The 21,149-nt window shown below is 41.9% G+C and overlaps 1 protein-coding gene across 2 annotated transcripts; it reads left to right on the top strand.

The window, feature by feature from the left end:
- The first annotated feature begins 1,363 nt into the window (after positions 1-1,363).
- On the top strand, positions 1,364-19,141 carry MS4A7 (membrane spanning 4-domains A7). Of its 2 annotated transcripts, none has more exons than XM_053562844.1 (7): positions 1,364-1,607; positions 6,253-6,412; positions 9,434-9,568; positions 11,208-11,264; positions 14,184-14,390; positions 16,946-17,047; positions 18,716-19,141. In XM_053562844.1, the coding sequence occupies exons 2-7, from the start codon at positions 6,266-6,268 to the stop codon at positions 18,734-18,736; spliced, it is 669 nt and encodes a 222-aa protein (XP_053418819.1). In that variant the 5' UTR covers positions 1,364-1,607; positions 6,253-6,265; the 3' UTR covers positions 18,737-19,141. The 2 variants fall into 2 exon arrangements, with proteins under 2 accessions (XP_053418819.1, XP_053418820.1); XM_053562845.1 differs by having other exon boundaries at positions 1,367-1,490.
- The last annotated feature ends 2,008 nt before the right edge of the window (positions 19,142-21,149 follow it).

Raw genomic sequence — 21,149 nt, 5'->3', positions numbered from 1 at the left:
AGACCTTGATGCCAAGAGCCTTGGATTTTATCCTACTTTGTCACCCCTGGTAGAGTGCCGTGGCATTCCAAGTATTTTAACAGTTTTAAAAACTTCCTAGTTTAGATTTGAACTGGAATCTAAAGTGTGTTTATCTCCAGGTCAGTTGATGGCCTTTATGTGTTTCTGGATTTATTCTAAATCTGCTCTTGCGTATTGACTGGAATATCCTCAGCCTTAAACAGCATTAGGACCCCTATTCTAATTCCGTAACACAGGAATAGTGGGGATGCGGAGTGACCATGTATGCGGGGTGTACCATGCTGCCAGCTGCCGTCCTAGGCTGCACCTGCCAGAACAATCCTACACCCTGTGCGCCTGAGCAAAGACCATTCTCCAAGAAGCCTTAAAAGGAACGTGACAGTGACAACAATGTCCCTTCAATGGCCAGTGCTTCCCAGAATCTGAGCTTGTTTGGAGCCTGCAGGTTCAGCCTCTGGCTCAGCCTCTGACTCCACTGCACCGGCTTCCTTCCCCAGATGTGCCTAGAGTTCTCTGACCACAAAGCCAGAGATGAAGAATGGAGAAGCAATCACAGAAGTGACAAGTAGGCCAGTCACAGTGGTTCACGCCTGTAATCCTAGCACCCTAGGATGCCAAGGCAGGAGGACCCTCGGAGGCCAGGGGATCAAGACCAGCCTGAGCAACATGACAAGATCCTGCCTCTATAAACAATAGAAAAAAATCAGCCAGGTGTGGTGGCACATATCTATTGTCCCAGCTACTCAGGAAGTAGAGGCAGGAGAGTGAGGCTGAGCCCAGGAGTGTAGTAAGGTTGTAGTGAGGTATGATGATGCCACTGTCCTCTAGCTGGGACAACAAAGACAGATCCTGTCCCCAACTAAAAATACAAGGGAACAAGTAGCCACTGAGTCTCCACAGGTTGTTTTCAGTTAATCAAGAGCCAGGGAAATGGGAAAATAAATTCTCCCAAATTCAAAATTAACATCATTATCAATCGTTATTAACTTTTCTTAAACTCTCTACATCATTTCCCTTTAATTTTCCTAACGATCGTGGAGTAGAATTATTATTATCCATCCCCCCCTTAATAGAAAAGAAAACTCAAGCTAAGAGAAACTAGTTGATGTGCCTAACTCCACAAAGGAAGAGGAAAATATTAATTCTAACTGTGACCACAGGACCATGCAACTCACTGAATAACCTGCACGTAGCTCTTTTTCTCATGTATGATTTTTGTGTTGTGTTATTTAGAATATAGAAAGAGGAAGCAGAGGCACTTTTCATATATCAGCTGTAACTGTAGCAAAATCTGTATCCTGTGTACTCATAAATACTGCACTGAGGAAGGGGCAGGAGGCTGGGGGGTGGAGAGCAGAACAGTGAGATCGTTCTGGTAGGAAGGGCCAGTGGGCGGTTCCGGCTGAGAGCTCCCCAGAGGTGGAGGACCAGCCACAACACACAGGTCCGAGCTGTGAGAACAGGAACAGGTAAGCACCTCAGTTTGGTTTGTGACTTTTGAGGGAGATTGAGTGCTTTTGAACAGACAGCCCAGGAATCAAACTCTCGTCCTGTCTCTACACCTGACTACCTGCCTGCGGGAATCGGTAAGTCAGTTCCCCTTTCTGGTCTCACTTTCTGTCACTCGCCAATTAAGAAAATTGGGGTGAAACGAGTTTCAGGTTTCCCTCGAGATGACAGATGATGATTTTCTGCAAGTTCTCTGCATCTCCCTGGTGCATTGCTCAGTCATAAACAGAAACACTGTGCAATTACACTGATCCTGCAGGTTGTGTCTCTCGGCTTGTGTGGGACAGTTTAACCCACACCTGCAGTAGGACCCCTTGTTCTATTCAAATTCTGCAATACAGAAAATTGCTGTGCAGAGCCATTGACCTCCATGCCATGACTTGTCTCTAAAGGAAGGATTTAGAACCATTTTGAGAAGTTGTGGGCCTCTTGGCGTCTGTCTGAGTCCACTTGGTGAATGTGGATGGACAAAGCATCTCAGAATATGGTGTTGGGAGGTGAAGGCACCAGTCTGGAGACTTCTTGAGAAACAGAGAGTTTTGATTATATAGAATTCTTCCTAAGAAGTAGCAATATGTGTCAAAACTTAAGTATCATATCTTTAAATCCAGTAATCTACTTCTATGTGTTACTCTAAAGAAATAATTGAGTAGATGAGGCATTACAGAGTACAAAGACATTTGTTATAGCATTGTTCATAGTGGTAAAAAAAAAAAAAAAGAAAGAATAGAAACAACTTGAATAGCCATGAATATGCAACTGGTTAGATGAATCTAGAAACATCCATTTAATTGAATATATCATTTGACTTTTTTATTATTGTGGTAAAATACTTAACCATTTTTAAGTGTACAATTCAGTGGCATCAAATACATTCACGTTGCTGTGCAGCCATGAACACCACCTAACACCAGAACTTTCTCATCTTCCCAAATAAAAATCTATGCCCATTAAACCATAGCACCCCTGACCCTCTCCCTGGACTCTGGCAACCACTGTGCTACTCTGTGTGAACTGTAATGTTCTGGGTGCCTTATATAAATGGAATCATATAATATTTTTTCTTTTGCAACTGGTTTATTGCACTTAGCATATTGTCTTCAAGGTTCATTCATATTACCATTTGCTTTTTAAAGTGAGGATTTTGATGACCTCTATTCATTTGTCAAAGACATCCACAGAACAACACTGCACACAAAAATAGGGGCTCCAAATGGCATGGATGCCATGATTGTTCATGGAGAGTTAGGAATCTGTGTGAATATAGACAAAGAGGACAGAGACAAAGTGACACCAGGGGAAAGAGAGAATGTGATGGATATGTATGTATAAAATAGTAGTTACTGATAAGGTAAGAAACTTTTTTGTTTTATTCTTTAACATTTACTCCCTTTGTAATTGAAATTGCTATTTCATGCACTTTTTAAAAACAAACAAAACGTAAGAAAAAAATACACAAGTTATCAGATAGGATGTCAGCCTGAAGATATCGACAAGGCTTCCAGGTCCTGGCTTCAGGCTTAGAATCACGCCTATCCTGGGCATTATTTCTGGGCATTTTGAAATCCAGGTGGAAGTCTGGGTGAGGTTACCTGAACTAGAAAGGGAAGAGTGTTGACACTGAATCCTTGCCATGGAGATGGGATGAGGCCATAGATATGAGGCCTTCTAATCAAAGGAAGGACTCAAAACTAGGGATTGCGGTTATTTAGGCAATTAAGAAGAAGGGGATCCAGCTGCTGTGGTTGGGTTATTAAACTACAAAGGAGCAAGGCAGAAGTCAAGCGTCCACAATATGTGGGCAATTTTGGAGATGAAGACTTTCAATTCTCTAAGGTCAGAAATATTGCTAGGGATAGCTATGGAGCCTATGAGTGGCAGCCAGTGCTTTAACCATAAAGGGGGAAGGACAAAAGCAGGGGGTCAGGAGTAGCTAGCTGGGTGTGCACAAACCTTCAGGAGATAGAGATCACCTCCGGCATTACACAGTCTGGGTGCAAGTCTTGCCTTCACTACTTGCTAGATAAGCAATCTTGTGCAAGCTATTTTACCTCTCTAAACCATGTTCTTACCTTCAGAATTCAAGCAACAACAGCACCCATCTCTGAGAGTCCTTGTGCAGATTAAATTAGACTCCATACAAAGCTCATAATAGAATGCCATCTTCACAGTGAGGGCCCAGTCGATGTTAGCAATGGTTATGATTTTATCAGGAACTACTATTTGATTTTGAAACCTAGAATCCCTCTAAGCCTGGGGTTTTTGTCACTTCTCTGGCTTTAAACATGTACTGGGATCCTCATCCCAGCTCTTTGGCAAGGATTCGGTGTCAATACTCTTCCCTTTCTAGTTCAGGCAACCCCACCCAGACTTCCACCCAGATTTCAAAATGCCCAGAAATAAAAATGAGCTCCTTACACAGAGAAATTAATTTTAAGTAACTCTTCAGTTAAGGTACTTGACGTCCAGAGAGCGTGAGACACTGGGCTAACGCAGGGATCTGGAAGTAGAAACATGGTGCAGGGTCACAAATATTTTTTTTGTTTTGAGACAGAGGCTCACTTGTTGCCCTGGGTAGAGTGCTGTGGTGTCATAGCTCACAACAACCTCAAACTCTTTCACTCAAACAATCCTCTTGCCTCAGCCTCCCAAGTAGCTGAGACTATGGGCACCCACCACAATCCTGGCTATTTTAATAGATGGGGTGTCACTTTTGCTCAGGCTGGTCTCAAACTCCTGAGCTCAGGCAATCCCCTGGCCTCAGCCTCCCAGAGTGTTAGGATTACAGGCATGAGCCACCACACCTGGCCACAAACATTTACTAAATATATTGGAGTGCTTGATATCACTCCAAGAGGCACACCACCAGGCAATCACATATACCATTCTCATCTTCACAAAGGTCTTTCATGATAGTATCATTACCCCCATTTTACAGAAAATGACTAGGACTCTAGATTTTAAGATCAAATACTAGTTCTTAATAAAATGATAACCAGTGCTAACAAGGAGGATGAATGAGGGGAAATAATCTGCCTGTGGACAGCTGGTCAATATCAGAGGACTTCCGATGAATGTTAGATGAAACTAATCTTCACTGAGAGTTTCTCAGGTGCCCCTCCCTACGATGAGCCCATTACGTGCATCATCTCATCTAACTCTCATCACAAACCTAGGAAGAGGCTAAAATAACTTGCTTATAGGGAATTCAGCAGTAATTGGTGGACATGGGGTGTGAATGTTGGACTGGACAGCAAGGCACACGCTCAGATGTGCAACTGGATGTCCAGGCATCAGGGACTCCCCTCCCAGGGCCCTTTGCCATCACCCCCACTCATAACAGCATTCTGGATGCCATTTTCAATCTTCACACACTACACATTCCATCAAAGAGAGCCTGGAACCATTCCTAAAACCCAAAGACATTGAGGAGAGACATCAGGGAGTAGACTGTGGCACTTTCAGAGGATCACAAGACTTTAACCAAACTCTGGCCTTGAGGAAGGAGAATGCAGTACCAAGCGCTGATCTGGGCAGCATTCCAGAGGCTGAGCTGGCAGGCAAGCAAACAACTGCTCCTTGAGTCTACACTGAAACTGTCAACGTCAGGGAGGAAGAAAGGGGAAGATGAGGAGAATGAATGTGGTACAGAGAAAAACATCTCATGCTTCTGACCCAGAAAGGCTCAGTCCAGTCATTTGCCAGTAACGCAAACGCAGGCGAGCGATAAGTATATTTGCTGCCATGTGTGCAACACATTCCATGTGCCAGGCTATGTGCCTTGAGTGACAATGCCATGTAACGAAAATCCATTAAATTACTAATTCCAAGTTTCTTATCTATAAAATGGATTTAATAACATTGAAGTCACAAGGTTATTACAAACATTAGAGCTACAATAGTGTCCGCAACATTAGGAAGGTTGAGAACCACTGATCTAGTGCCTGGAGTTCAGCAGGCAGGAGTTAAGTAAATGTTTATATTACTAATTGTTAAGCTAATGTAAGCATGGGGGAACCTTTTGGATGGGACAGTCCCTCTGGCTATGGGAAAGTGGAACAGCATCCAGACAACATATTAGTGCAAACAAAATGAAGACTGGAGGCCTTAGCAGGGCAAATGTAGCCCACAGCACAGGCCCAGGGGGTGGTGTGGGAATGCAGTGGAGGGGAAGCAGAGATGCGGGGGTGGGGGGAGACAAGCTAGAAGTCGGGGTCATTGCAGGGAGAGATGCAGAGCAGGCTCTGTGTAAACTGTTCCTCTCTCAACTGTAGGACTCGCAAAGGTGTCACAGCTTTCTACCGGTGCTGTCTTTCTTGTCCACGATGCAGAGAAAACCAGTCATGCTAGCTTTCCAAAGCTTTCTGGATCCCCCTGTTCTGGGGACAGGCAACACTTTAAGTAATGGAGAAAAACCTTCTGAGGTTCCTACAATGTCCATTCCAGAGTGGGGAATCTTTCCATGTTGGAAAGCCAAATGAATTGAGCTATAATCAAATAAGGCCGCATTCAATTGTACACTATCCTACAAAAACCTAACTGCTATGTATTTAATAATTTCAAAAAATGAAAGCTATTTGTTAATGTTAAAGTTTCCTAACCTTTGAATGACTTTGTTGTGCCTGCCACATGTGGTCTTAAGGCTGCAGGTCTCCCATCCCTGGGAGATTGAGGTCTGTAAGACTAATTTTGGAAACTAACCAAGGTCAGTGCCTCTTCCAGCACCATCAGCATCATGGTATCACAGGCCAAAACCAAAGGGGCTATTGACACCTTCACTCCAGAGGGCACAGTTATCCCCAAAACAGAGAAACCTGAACACACTTACCAAAAAGACAATTACCAACAGAATGATCTGCAAAAAGAAGCCACAGTTCTTGGGGTAAGTCCATCTCATTATAAGGGGGACACTGAGGAAATTTATTCTGAATGTATCAAGAAGACAGATGTATAGCGGATCTAGGGAAATCTTGCACTTGCTTCTGGCTGACCCCAGGCTACTTGGAATATGAAATGGAGTTTTGTTAAAAGACTATATTCTTCTGTACATTAAGTAAAACCACTAGGTCTTTTCTACAGAAATGCTCCACAATTAACAAACTAGTTTCTCTTAATTTGCCTTCAGTATGGTAGAGATTTTTACTCAATATGCTTGATTTTTACTAAACAATTTTCTCAGAATACTTAAATGAGAACTTACTTTGAGCTAGTTTTTAAACATTTTGAGATGATAAAATCTGTGCTAACATCACTATGTATTTAGCCCTGTTCACAGGAATAACTATAAGACACCCTAGCTCATCATTCTTCGTATCCAGAACTTTAACCTTCCTATGGTTCTGAATACTCCTTTGGATAATCCAAAAACTACCTCTTCCCAACTTAGAAACCTGCTCAACTGTGGCCTCTGAAATTTAGGGTCAGTTAGCATAATCATCTTTATACCCAACTCTGATTTTTCCTTAACTTCGTCAAGATTCATTGATTATATCCCTTTTCACAAAACCTTACTTCTTTATATGCTCACTTCTTTCCTCACCCAGCCAAGATCTCACGGTTCACTCTCTCTCATGAGCCCTCGACAACCATGTCCTCATCTTCCCATAGCATATGCTTCAAGTAAATGGAAACAGTGATTTAATTCTAACTCTCTGCCCATGTGCCTACTCCATACCTGCATGCAGGCAGCTGACTTCAGCTGAACACACACCCTTTAGATTTGTGACCATAACCTCCAATGGACTGTTAATGCTGCCCAAAAAGTAGATGATTATCTTCCATCTATTCACTTTCCTAAGACTCCAGAAAACTATAGTAGAACCTCTGTAAGTTGATCATCCAAGGGATTGGAACAGACTGCTCAAGGGATTGGAACAGACTGCTCAATGTGTGGAGGTGGCCAACATAAGGAACTAGGCCTGCGGTACTGATAAGTACATGAAGTGCGTGTCTAGGTTGTGAAAATTAGGTCAATTTAAACAGGTGGTCAATGTAGGGAGGTGGTCAACTGTGTCTACCGTATTTCATACTTTTCTCCCCTCAGACCTCTAATGATTCTTCCCTGCCCTCTTTCTCCATTGATAACTTTGTTAAGAGGCACATATAGCACTAAGAGGCAATCTGGAAAGTCCACAAGCTGACATGTGTCTCCAGTTACCCACATCCATGCCCATAATATCCTTTCTTTCCTCTCCGTTACCAGGAATAAATCTCCACCTTCTGTGTAATGATAACCCTCGATTTGTGCATTCTCTCCTATGTTAAATATATTTTTCACGTGGCTTCTTGAACAGCATGCCTTTCTTATTTTCCTCTTTCCTCAATGCTGCCCCTTTTTTACCTCCTTTACTGTTCCCAATTTATTTCTCTGACCCTAAAAATGGAGCACTACAGAGTTCTTTGCTTCTGTTCTCTTTCTATATCTGCTCCCCTGGTGGTCTCATCCATTAACATGGCTTTACATATCACTTTCACTTATGCTAGAAAATAATAAACTATCTTTTTTGCCTTGAGCTCTCCTCCAAACTCAAGACTCAGACATTCACCAGCCTACAAGCATTTCCACTTGGGTGTCTGCTCGACATTTCTCCCTTAACTTGTCCCAGGTTAGAACCCTGATCTTCCTCCCAAGCCCGCTTCTCATACAGTTATTTCCCATCTCAGGTAGATGTCAACACCATTATTTCAGTTACTCAGACCCAAACCCTTGGAGCCAACCTCATTCCTCTCTTTCATACCCCACTTTCAAACTGTCAAGAATTCCTGTGCTACTTCTCACTACCTCTGTTGTCAACATCAGCTCCCATATGAATTATCCAAATAGCCTCCTTAATCTTCTCCATGCCCCGTTTCTTTACAACCTGTTCTCAAAACAGCAGCTAGAGTGATTTTTTAAAATGTAAATATCTTTGTTCAAAATTACCTATTGGAATTTCCTTTTTGCTCAGAATGAAAAGCAAAGTTGCTTAAAAAAATTAGCCTACAAAGCCCTACACAGTTTGCACCGTGCTTCCAGTACTTCACAGACTTCATGCCCTACTATTTTATCTTAAGCCCATTCTGCCTTCCATGGAGCTTGTCTGTGGAGGACACAGTCCATGTAAGCTCTCCAATGGTCATGGCGTTCATTTCCTTTGTTCCCTGGTCCCTGGCAAGGAACAGGAATACAGGCGGTATCAATGGATATTAACTGTATGAATGACTGACTGCTTTCAACTTTATTTTTCCAGGATTTGCATCATTTTTCAATTGCATATGCATTAAACAGTGGGGAAAATATGGGCTGCAGATCAAACTAATGGCAAAAATCCCAGTTCTTCCTCTTGGCCATTTGTTCTAGTTAAAATGACTTTAACTTCCTGTGTCATACTTTTCTCATCTGTAAAATCGATGAGATGAACAGAACCTGGAACATAGAGCTTGTTCAAGAAATGTAAACTATTATGACAGGAAGCAGAAAAATTATTATTATTAAAATCCAATGACGAATAAAATAAGACAAACTGGTAGCAGTAGAGACAACCTGCTGTATTTATTTCAGTTGAGATCAAGACCTTCTTTAATAGTACTTTGAAAAGTTTACTCTTCACCTGACAGGACTGTTATCCAGAAGACTTTTCTCCTTTCACCTTTTAAAGAATTAAACAAAAAAGATTTGTCCAATGTCATCTTCAAGATAGTTAAAATGTTCATATGGTCAGTTCCTGATTTGCTAGTTTAAAAATCCTATCAGAGAAGAAAAGAAGTTAGCTATATGTGACTTTGTGCCTTATAAAACGTTTTTCCTTTTTAATATGACAAACTGTATTTTTATACTTTTTGTAATGCACGATGTGCACGCATTGAAGTAACAACTTTCATGTGTTCGAAGTGTGTTCTAGAATTTCCTTCTTGTGTCTTGCAGACTATCCAAATCCTATGTTGCCTGCTGATTTTAAGTTTGGGGGCCATTTTGGTTTCTGCTTCCTACCCCTCCCACTTCGATCCAGCGATTTCCAAGGTGTTGATGTCCGGGTACCCATTTGTAGGAGCTCTGTGTGTGAGTAGAGTGGGGTCCCTAAAAAGGTCATGCTTTGTAAATGCTAACTGGGTGCTTAGTTGTGGAGTGACTCAGTCTTCAGGAGGCAGGGAGCCAGGAGAAGTCCAAGGCCTCGATGCCCCCTCTACCGCTGCCCCACATCATGTTTCTCTTGTTCAAGAAGAGCAGCAGAGAGGCTTAATCCATCCTCCTGTGGGCGCATCCAGGGGCCAGCAACATGTGGGCATTCCAATATGATGGCTCTTACCTGACATTATAGCACGCTCCTGGAGAAAGAGAAGGGTTTTTTGATTTTGCAGCTTTGATGAGGCTACTGGATTTCTTCCATTTTAAGAATAATTCACTTGTCAGGTAGGAGTGAGAAGACAATTTTTAAACAATAAAATGAGCATAACTGGCAGATGCAGAGATTTTCATTAGCAATGGTGAGATTCATGGGAAGTAGGGGCACCCTTGCCAAGCATTCAGAGGTAACCCTGAGCAGCTGAGAAGCTGTTTGCTGCCTTCCAGATGATTACTCATGAACAAAGGTTCAGTGGATCTTTTTTATTTTCTTCCAGACAGTAGCCAGGGCAGACTCATGGGTCCTACAAAGGGTCATCTCTTTTCCATGTACTACCCTTGGCACACATTCTCTGCACACAGACAATTATGCCAAGGCACCATTTCTATGTGAATATAGTCCCTGTGTGGACACAAACTTTGATAACATGCAAGAAGGCCTGCTCCTGCCCCATAGCACAATTTGTTTTGACTTCTGTATGTAACTATGACCATGGGCCTCACGTTTCCTTGGGGAAGCTAGTGTTATTTCATGGCAGACCTTTGTCTGTGACTACATAATACCCAAACCACAAGCTTAACCAACATTTCAGCTTTTCAGACTATCCTCCATCCTTTATCTGGGTCCTTAATACTACTAGGACAAAATATTGACTTCTGGCGCTTTCTGATAAAGACTTAGCACTTCCCTCAACCCACAGACTGACTCAGCCCACCTGCCCCAATAGCTTCCAGTCCATACACTTCTGCACCTTATCTCACCAAAACTTCTTTCTTTTTTTTTTTTATATTGTGTGTGTGTTTATTTCTAAGTATTACAAGGGTACAAATATTTTTGGTTGATGAATCACTTTTATAATGCTTGAATCATGGTTTTAAGTGTGCCCATCACCCAGATAGTGTTCACATACCCATTAGGTTGGTTTTTGCCCAACCCATCCTTTACCACCTGCTTGATTTCCACTGAGCAAAACTTCTTTCTTAACTGCTTCTATTGGCAGCTCCCATCTCTCTATCCATTCAAGGCATTAGTCTCTCTCAGCCTCTTTCTTTCAACATTGTAATTTAGTAACACTTTCCTTCCCATGTACACCTTCTCTCCAGGGTTTCGCAGCTCCTAGTGACTTCCACTAAATTAAACCCACCTGTCCATGCATGTGCCTATTCTTCCAAGTCACAGTGGGCATCTTAACGGGAGAGATCAGGTCTCTCTGTCAGTAAGGACCTATACCCTTCCCGCTATGTTATCTTCCTAAAATTTTTCTAGTGTCACTTTTTGATGGAATGAGTGACAGTACCTTAGTGATCACATTTCCACAAGACAATTGAACTGATCATTTCTCTCTTCTTTGAGCAGTTTGGTGTTGCTGGATCTCTCTCAATTGTCTCTGGAATAAAATCAACTAAGCCCCTTGTAAGTATGAAGACTATAAAATCTCATTTGGTTAGAACTGTAAGAACATGTAAGAATCTGGAGTTAATGCTTCCAGTTCAAAATTTTCATTTTCCAATTTAGGGAAATGAAACTTGAAACAGATTATGGAGCCCGAGCTCTCCTGGCTGGTCCATTGGCAAGGCCAGGAGTGGAGCCCAAATTTCTTGTATTCTAGACCAGTGCTTTCTCCTAAAAATAGTGCTTCTGGGCTGGGCGTGGTGGCTCATGCCTACAATCCTAGCATTCTCAGGTGGGTGGATCCTTTACACTCAGGAGTTTGGGAGCAGCCTGACCAAGAACAAGACTCAGGAGTTTGAGACAGCCTGAGCAAGAAGATGACACCACGGTACTCTGGCCTGGGCAACAGAGTGAGACTCTGTCTTTAAACAACAACAACAAAAAAAAAATGATGCAAAAGTGATAGTTCTGTATCATATCCCAAGCTTGGAGGAGGAGGAGGTTCACCTCGGTTGTTAAAAAAGTAGAAAGTTTTAAGGGCGGCGCCTGTGGCTCAAGGAGTGGAGCGCTGGTCCCATATGCCGGAGCTGGCGGGTTCAAACCTAGCCCCGGCCAAAAACACACACACACACACACACACACACAAAAGTAGAAAGTTTTAAAGGTACCATAGACTTTTTACAAGTTGCTACTTTGACCTTTAACAGTGTAGCCAACTATCCCAGACAGGGCCTAAAGACCTTTTATGTTTTTTTTCCCTCAAAACCTTACCTCCTAATGAAAGTTCTTTTTGATGCCCAATATTCCTATTCCTAGAGTTGGAACTTCACACTAATTCCAGCCCTTTTGTATCAGGTTGACCGCCTAGAACTGTATCAGTTTTAGCCCCAAAAACCCCATATCCTAGGAAACTCCCTGGTCCCAGGCAAACCAGGATGGTTATTCACCCTACTCTGTGGCCATGGTAACAAGTTGTAACAAGTCCACGATATATTTTAAATTTTTCACGTCAAATGTCAGGTAGGAGGCATTCATTCTCCTGTCCCTCTCCTGCCCACAAGAGGATCTGGCCTTCTCTTTCTGGGCTGGAGGAGACTATTTCTACACAAAGACTCATCCTTGATAATTGGATGCCCAGGAAAGAAAATCAGTTCAAAGTGAAGTGGGGGAGAAGGAGGCTAAGCACATTTGAGTTCTGTCTGATGAGGTCTGCAGAGAGCACACAGGGGTGGGGAGAAGGGACACAGTTCAGCACTGACCGCAGCACAGAACACAGAGACAGCACTGCCCTGACCACTGCCGACACCTCCTTGATGTCCTCACAGCCTCAGAATCATATTGCCTTACGTGCCTCTAGGGCGTGGCCTTTGGTCCCTCCTGGGAAAGCCAATCTATGGCTGTGTTTTACTTAAAGGGTCAGCTTTGGAGAAAAGGCAAAGCAAACTGGAGATGCTGAAATACCTAACGGGTGGGTCAGGCCTATAAGAACCACATTCATCAGCCCATCCTCCTGAGTCCTAATCTACATTTTGGGGGGAAAGGGCATGATGATGCATTTGCAAAGACACTGAAACCCCAGCTTCCAGCACTTGCTCTTCTCTGTTCAAGCATCGCTGGAGGGTATGGTGTCTTGGGCAGGACCACCCTGCCCTCTTCTTCCCTGGCCCTAAAAATGGCTTCATGTGCTGAGTCCCTAAAGGAAGACTAGCTGGAAGGGGAAGAGCTTTTGCCCCAAATTTCCACATGAGAAATGGAGTCCGCACATTGTCCTGTGCCCCATATGTGGAGCCCATATTGTTGTCAGGTCACTCTAAGTATAGATTTCTCTTTCTGTGTATTCAGACACTTGGAAAGCCATTTCTGAGATCAGCATGTTCAACCTCCACATTTTATGAATGAGAAAACTGAAGCCCAGAGTAGGAAGGAACTTGTTCAAACACACAGACAAGTCAGTGTCAGAGCTAAGATGGGCGATCAAGTTTCCTGATTGCAAGCCCAGAACTCTGACCCCATCCAATGCTGTGAACTCTTTAAAACAGCAGCTTCAACCCCTGGGGGCGTATGCCAGGCACTATACCATCCATGTGTCCTCAAGCATGACCAGACGGACCCTGTGTTCTTGAATCAGGACGTGGCTTTTCCCTAAGTCACCTTGGTGGGTGTGCGGCGAGGGAGAAGGAAAGTTGCTGGAGAGAGAAGAGGCTTTTGTTGCTTCCTCCCCCAACCCCTCCAGGGTTTGTACAGAATGTGGCTACAGTCCCATAATTCCTTCATTTGAGTGGGTTGAGAGAGCACATGTTGTCTAAGTCCACACACATCCCCCTCATGCTTTGCCACTTAGGGAAACTGAGGATATGTGCCGCTTATCACCTTGAGCAAGCATTGAATGTCAATCGAAGGTCAGCGGCTTGTCAGTTGAAAGTGCATGCCATGTTCCCACAGGCCCGATTACCCTAGAGAAAGGTATTCCAGGTTCCCCTGGTTGCCCCTGCCTTTTCTCTGAAGCTGCTCCTTCGTGTAGGGCAAAGCCAGCCATAGACCAAAGCCAGCGGGGACCAAAGGCTATATTCTACAAGCCCCTTGGCAGTAGAATAATTCTAAAGCTGTTGAGGAAGTCAGGGGAAATGGTGGTGGTGGTATGAACAGTGCCATCCCTCTCTTGAGTGCTATAGAGAGTCACACAGCAGAAGCCCTCTCCCCAAAGGGGAATTATTCACGCAGTCTGTTATTCTACAAGCACTTACCAATCAGAGCATGTGATGCACTGCACAGTACAGAAGGAAACACGGAGGGATAAACATGATCTGTGCCCCTAGGTACACAGACTAGAGGAGGAAACAGACTCAGGAAGCTCCTTTGCAGCACGAGGGGCAGAGAGAGAACAGCAGGCCCCTGTGCCAGTTCTGCAAGGGGAGACAGATGTAGAAATTTCTCTTCCAGGCCCTGAGCAGCCTCATCTCAAATGCAGTGAGTTCTGTCAGCGCTGGAGCAGGCCTCCTCCTCCTCGCCGATGGCCTGGTGACCTTGGGGACAGCCTCTCAACACTGTGACTCAGACAAGGAATCTCTCTCCTCTTTGCCTTATTCGGAGTACTATTACTCATTGTATGAAGTAAAGGACTGTCTCTCAACCCGTGTTAGTCTAACGGTAAGTAGTTTCAGATTGCATATCCTGTCATATGAAATCTCAGTATCTCTCCTTTGCATAGTCTCTGCTTTGTCAGCAGTATTGTTGGTCTGAATGTCTGGAAGCAGACAGAAAAAAAACAAAAAAGTGTGGCTGAAAGAGGCCTATCAGGAGACTGCATGATGCTAGGAGACATTGTATAAATAGTCAAAAGAGGAAATCAAGAAGGGAAGTGGGGAGTCTATGCCTTCAGTGGTCTTTCTTAGATCATGCGCCTGTGGCTCAGTCGGTAAGGCGCCGGCCCCATATACCGAGGGTGGCGGGTTCAAACACGGCCCGGCCAAACTGCAACAAAAAATATCCGGGCGTTGTGGTGGGCGCCTGTAGTCCCAGCTACTCGGGAGGCTGAGGCAAGAGAATCGCTTAAGCCCAGGAGTTGGAGGTTGCTGTGAGCTGTGTGAGGCCACGGCACTCTACCGAGGGTGGTACAGTGAGACTCTGTCTCTACAAAAAAAAAAAAAAAAAAAAAAAGAATTCCAAACACAATAGGTTTACCTCCCAGAGTGCCCCCTTTCTAGAGCAGGCTTTTTTTTTTTTTCCTCAAGGCAGATAAATATTTTTTTTTATTTAAATTTGTTGTTTTCTCTTTTGGATCCTTCCCTGGAGTCAATTTCTTAGCGATGATTATCTTCTGATCTTCAGAGAACTGAGAACTAGGGAAAGCCACATGCCATAATTTCTTCAAATGTATACCAGTGGAGGCTAGACTAAGTTAGGCACAGAACTTGAACCTTAAACCCAAACCTTCCATTGTGGTACTTTGACCCGGCAGGGCTGGGAAAGTCAGGGGAGATGGAAGACAGCTCACCCATAGATTTGACTCCTCAGGGAAATGTCACCATCTCTTGCCACCTTTCCACCAGCTATTGACGGTGATGTGCCCGGCCTAGTCAATCCTCTAAATACAGAATCAGAGTTAAAACCACAAACCTGAAAGGTGTCTTCTGTGACTCCTCACAGTAGGAACAGGGGGACCCCAAGTCTATCTCTCATTCCCCTGGAGCTGTCTGGCAGATCTCAGCAAGTGTGTCCAAGCCTTTGCACTCCCAGCCTCCTGTGAGTTTGCCCGTGTGACCTGGAGGTTGTGAAAAGCAAGCCTGTTGATGTAGGAGGATGAGGAAGCAGCAAAGCACAGAGGCCCACCTGGGAGGGAGACGGTATAACCCCAAGGCAGGCAACAGACGCCAGGGAACGCAATGAGGGTGGAAGGAATCTCCCCCTATTGGGGGTTTAATTTAAAGGAAAAATAATTTCATTTCACCAAGCTGTCTCTAAGGAAGTATGGACAGAAACATTGGTGTCCAAGGCAAGATAATGGAGTTTTAATGCCCACGACAGGATTTGATTTTTCTCAGGCCCATGGAGCTCACATTGAGTATCACGCAAAAGCATTAGAAATTGAGACTGAATATTTAGTCAATTTGTGAAAATATGACAGATAAATCTTTCTGCACATCATTTCAAGAAGGGGATCCCTGCCATCAGCTCACTAAGCCTTGTGCAGATATGATATTCAAATTCATAATTACTTTTAAAATAGGGACCCTCAAATAAAGGGACTCACTTAAAAACTACTACTGGATCTGTGAAACCCCTAATATTCTAGCAGAATCAAACCTAAAACTACTATCTAAGGGGAGATCCATAAACCCATACCCACTTGTCAAAGGACCCCAACCACCACTATACACTGAAATTGTCTAATAATAAAAAGATTATCAGAAACATCATAACAACAACAAAACCATGGGAAATATTAGTAACCCAATAATTGTAGATAATATAATAATTTGAATGAAGCTATTGTGAAAATATATTTTAAATGATTAAAAATATAATAAGGCAATTGAAACCAAAATTAAAGAACTGGAAGATAAAGAAAAAAGTACAAGTAGATTTGGAACAGAACTAAATGACATGATTGGAAATGAAAACTGGGCTCTTTAAAGTAAAAAGCTGAGCAGATCAGTTCAACAAAGATTCAGCATATTTAAAGAAAGAGTAAGATCAAATTTGAGGCTGATTAAATCACGCAGAACACATGCACTAAAATAAAAACCTGGAAAATGTGAACAAGAGATTAAAAGAGAGGAAGTATACAAAAATAAATAAAGAATTTATTAAAAAAAAAAAAAGAATAAAAATGTGAAATTTCAGACTGTGGGAATGCACTGAGACCAATGTGGGGAAAACAGAATCAGATACATCTCTAGACACATTATTATGACAACAAAAAGCAACAAAAGCAAAAAGAAAGTGATAAAAGCAGCCAGAGATAAATGGCCGATTACGCTCACCTGTCATTATGCAAGGAGACAGTGGTTGCATATTTCCCTTCTTCTGTTAAGAAATCTGTAGGAGAAAGAGAGAAAGAAGATTCGACAGTTTTATCTTTTCCTTTTTTTTTTTTTTTTTTTTTTGTCTCTTCCTGGAGGCTCCATCCCCCAGGCTCCTTTTGGAAGAGGCACAAGTGCTAGCATGTGCTGGGTGCCAATTATTTGCATCCTGATTTGCAGGGTGCTCTGGTGGTGATGCTCACATTCACTGTGCTGGAGCTCTTACTAGCTGCATATGCTTCTGTCTTTTGGTGGAAACAGCTCTACGCTGAGAACCCTGGGGTGAGTATACTGACATGTTGCATGACACCCACTGCATCCCAGGTCTGAGCTATGATGATCCAGGCCCAAAAAGTGGTCGAAAGAGGAGATGCATGTGAAAGTGACTTTTTATCATGAGATGCAAGTGAAAGTGACTTTTATTCTTAAAAAATAAAAAAGAGTTCAATAATGGGCTCCTCCCTCAGGGACTGTGGTCCTCTGGGGTCAGCTGGGGCCTACCAGGCAGCAAGCAGACTGGACAGAGAATTGCTTAGCAGGGAGCTAGTTGGCATTAGTCATCACTTGGCCCAGCTCCTCCTGAAAGAACCAAGGCTTGGATAAAATTACGTGGAGAATGAATGATACAGATAATGGGCTGAGAATGAAAAGTTGTATCTCCTCACTGTCAGGAACACAGCCACCTGTCTGCCTAGGAAGTCTCCATAACTAAGTTCCTTTGCTAACATGACAGGATTTTACCAGGGACTTCTGTGCCCTTCCTTACTTCCTCTTAGCTTGTGATATCATATTTTCATTTCCTCTAAAATATTTTCATTTCCTCTAAAAGCTGGTTTAGTCTCAGAAAACAATATCCCTAACCCCAAAAGAAGGGATCAGATGCAGCCTTAGAAGGGAACATTTTTCCCTGACCTTTTCCTGTCCTCCTGACCCTTAGTGCCATCCTTCCCTGAGGTTAGGAATAGAAACTAGAATCCTCTCTTCTCATGGTAGGTCAGAGAAACCAGAATCTCTTCTCTCAAAAGCCAGCCATAAACCCAAAGAATATTCTATGTGAAAACTGGCCATAAGGAAATTATCTGCTCTACCTTGTACAGCTATCGGACATAAGATCCCTATTCTAGTGAGGAAAGAAATGCACGTTCAGTGAGACCAAGATGAATCAGACTGTACTTACTGGGCATCCCCACGCCATCTCTTTGTGTTAGACCATACTCTTTTTGTCGGATCATATTTCTTTCTATACAGCTGTCCGTACTTTGTTGAACCTAATTATAAAAGTGGACAAACTCCCCTGTAGCTTTGGCTCTTTATCCTGAAGGCTCTCATGTATGCAAGTTAAATAATGAATGCCTTTTTCCAATTCATCTTTCTTTTGGAAGTTGATTTTCCAGCAAAACTTCAGAGGACCAGGCTCCCTTGGCCCCAACAAGCTAGAGCAAAAACAGAAAAACTTCATAGGGTTTGTAAGAATTGATTTAACTGTGATCCTATTAGGAAACTGTAAATCAATCCACAGTGGGGAGCATGGTAGTTTTGGAACTAATATTGCTGCAATTATGCATGTGTACAGAGGGGGTCACAAAACGTACACAGGTTTTAGGAAAGGAAAAAAATTGTATTAAAATTGTAATACTCCAGACACATTTGACTTCTGCAATTAAAGAGATACAAGATTCCATATTATATGCCAGTAACATTTATCTTATACATTGCATCTTCTGTCTGTTTAATTGCAGAAGTCAAATGTGCCTAGAGTAACTTGAGTATTATAATTTTAATACAGCTTTTTCCTTTCTTAAGATGTGCATACATTTTTGACACTCTCTGTATTATGGTAATTTTGAGAAAGCTACCAATGTACAAAATTTGGGGGAAATGTATTATACATATTTATAAACTCTCCAGAATCAACATTTAAAAACTACTAACAAATCCTATTTTTTCTAGAGTAAATTATCCTTGCCTTAATCAGAAGATCATATCCAATATGCCCAGAAGAGTTCTTCATTAGAAGAAAAAGGAAGAAAAAGCTGACATGCATGCAAAGTATGATTAGACTTTCCTGAAATCTCAGCCATTTTAGATACTGTAAAATAGATTTTTTTTAAGAGAAACTTTTGTTTTGTACTTGTCCAGCACGTGTCATTTAATTTCTCTTGGAAATAATTTCCCAGAAGCCCAGGTCAGTAAAATGTTATTAGCCAGACTTCCAAAATGGCCATGCACGTTATAGACATCTCTAGGTAAAGTGAGTAGAAAGTGATTCATCTGTCTCTATATAAGAACAGAAAATGTGAACCCTTGTGCTCTTGTGGCTACACAGGTTCTGTTGCTGTATTATTTTTACACACACATTGCTTAAATATTAGATAGTAAGGATTTTAAGAACATTTTTTAAATAAAAATACTTTTAAAATATATGGCTCTTCTCTCTCTCATTTAATGACTTTACTCTTAAATACCTTGATACAAAGACTATAATTAAACTATTCTCTTCTTTTCTTGGTCCTTTCCTGCAGGCACGTGGCATATTCTTTCCTGGGGAATTTCTCAAGTTCAGGACCTTCTGTTTAGAATGATTGTCTTGCAAGCATTTCCTCTGCTTACTTTCTCACTTCCTTCAGGTCTTCCTTCAAATCTCTCAACCTCAATGAAAATGTCCCCCTTGATCTACACAAAATTCTAACCTTCTTTCACTTTCACTTGCTTATTTTTCTTCATAGTACTTACCACTATCTAAATATATAGAATTCCTGTAAGTTGGCTATACAAGGGACTGTAATAGACTGGTCAGCATACAGAGGGGCCAACATAAGGAGCTTTTAGCTTATAATATGATCTTGTATCTAGGCAACCCAAAAGACTCCACTGAGAGAGAGAGAGACTTCTGGAATTGCTAAATAAATTCAGCAAAGTCTCAGGATATAAAATCAGCATATACCAATCAGTAGCATTTCTATATGCAAATAACATTCAAGCTGAGAGTCAAATCAGAGACTCTATAGCATTCACAATAGCTACAAATAAAATAAAATACCTAGGAATATACTTACCCAAGGAGTGAAAGATCTCTACAAAGAGAACTATGAAACACTGAGGAAAGAAATTGCAAATGAAGAAACATAGCTCGTGAATTGGTAGAATCAACATTGTTAAAATGTCCATACTACCCAAAGTGATTTATGGATTCAATGCAATCACCATCAAAATACCAATGGTATATTTCATAGATCTAGAAAAAATAATTCTACACTTTGTTTGGGGCCAAATCAATCCTAAACAAAAAGAACAAAGCTGGAGGTATCACTCTACCAGACTTCAAACTATTCTACATGGCTATAGTAACCAACATAGCATGGTATTGATACAAACACAGAGACAGGGAACACTGGAAGAGAATGAAGAACCCAGATATAGACCATGTACCTATAACCAACTGAAGTTTGACAATGTAGTCAATAATGCAGAATGGGCAAAAGTAGCCCTCGTCTATAAAGGTACTGTGCAAATTGGATGGCCATGTGTAGAAGGATGAGACAGGAACCCTATCTCTCACCACTCACGCAAATTAATTCAAGATGGATAAAAGACTTAAATGTAAAGCTCGACACTGTAAGAATTTTAGGAGAATATGTAGGAAAAACTCATCTAGACATAAGTCTAGCCTAAAAATTTATGACTAATATCCTAACAGCATTCATAGCAAAAACAAAAAATAAATAAATAGGAGTTAATTAAATTAAAAAGCTTCTGTGCAGGAAAAGAAACAATCAACAGAGCAAAAAGACAACTTTCAGATTGGGAGAAAATACTTGTGCTCTACACATCTGATAAAGGGCTAATATCCAGAATCTACAATGAACTCAATGAAGCAGCAAGAAAAATATTAACCCCACTCTAAGTGGGCAAAAGACATAAACAGAAGCTTTTCACAAGAGAGTTGACAAATGGCTAACACGCCTAAGGAAAAATTCTCAACTTTACTATTCATCATGGAAATGCAAATTAAAACCACAGTGAGATTATCAACTTACTCCTATCAGAATGGCTTTTATTGAAAAGTCATAGGTATGGAGACTTATTTTTATGTATATCATCCATTTATTTGTGTTTACCATACTCAAATATTTACCAACAAATTGACAAGGGAGTAAGTCTTCCATATAAGTGCATCCTTCACCAGAAAGATAGGGGGCTATATATTCTCTAGAATTCTATGACTCTGTGACTCAATAGCCATGATTCTGGGGTTCTGCTATTGACTAGACTAAGTGCTAAGGGCTTCATTGCTAAGGACTCCATGTGATACTGGTGGAGAAGTAGATCATGACCTGGGCTGCAAAATTCACTCATTCTCGTAATAGAGTTCTGCCATTAAATC

This window comes from Nycticebus coucang, chromosome 14, assembly GCF_027406575.1.
Source record: "Nycticebus coucang isolate mNycCou1 chromosome 14, mNycCou1.pri, whole genome shotgun sequence".
In the NCBI taxonomy this organism is placed as follows: domain Eukaryota; kingdom Metazoa; phylum Chordata; class Mammalia; order Primates; family Lorisidae; genus Nycticebus; species Nycticebus coucang.
The sequence above is the reverse complement of the archived record's forward strand: the minus strand, read 5'-3'. Positions and strand labels throughout refer to the sequence as shown.

What these genes read in the sequence shown, in the direction of transcription:
- MS4A7 (XM_053562844.1), top strand. Translation starts at nt 6,266, where the DNA reads ATGGTATCACAGGCCAAAACCAAAGGGGCTATTGACACCTTCACTCCA. An exon ending in TAAAATCAACTAAGCCCCTT is followed by an intron (nt 11,265 to 14,183) that starts GTAAGTATGAAG and finishes TTTCTCTTCCAG; the next exon opens with GCCCTGAGCAGCCTCATCTC. An exon ending in TCTACGCTGAGAACCCTGGG is followed by an intron (nt 17,048 to 18,715) that starts GTGAGTATACTG and finishes TATTTTTTCTAG; the next exon opens with AGTAAATTATCCTTGCCTTA.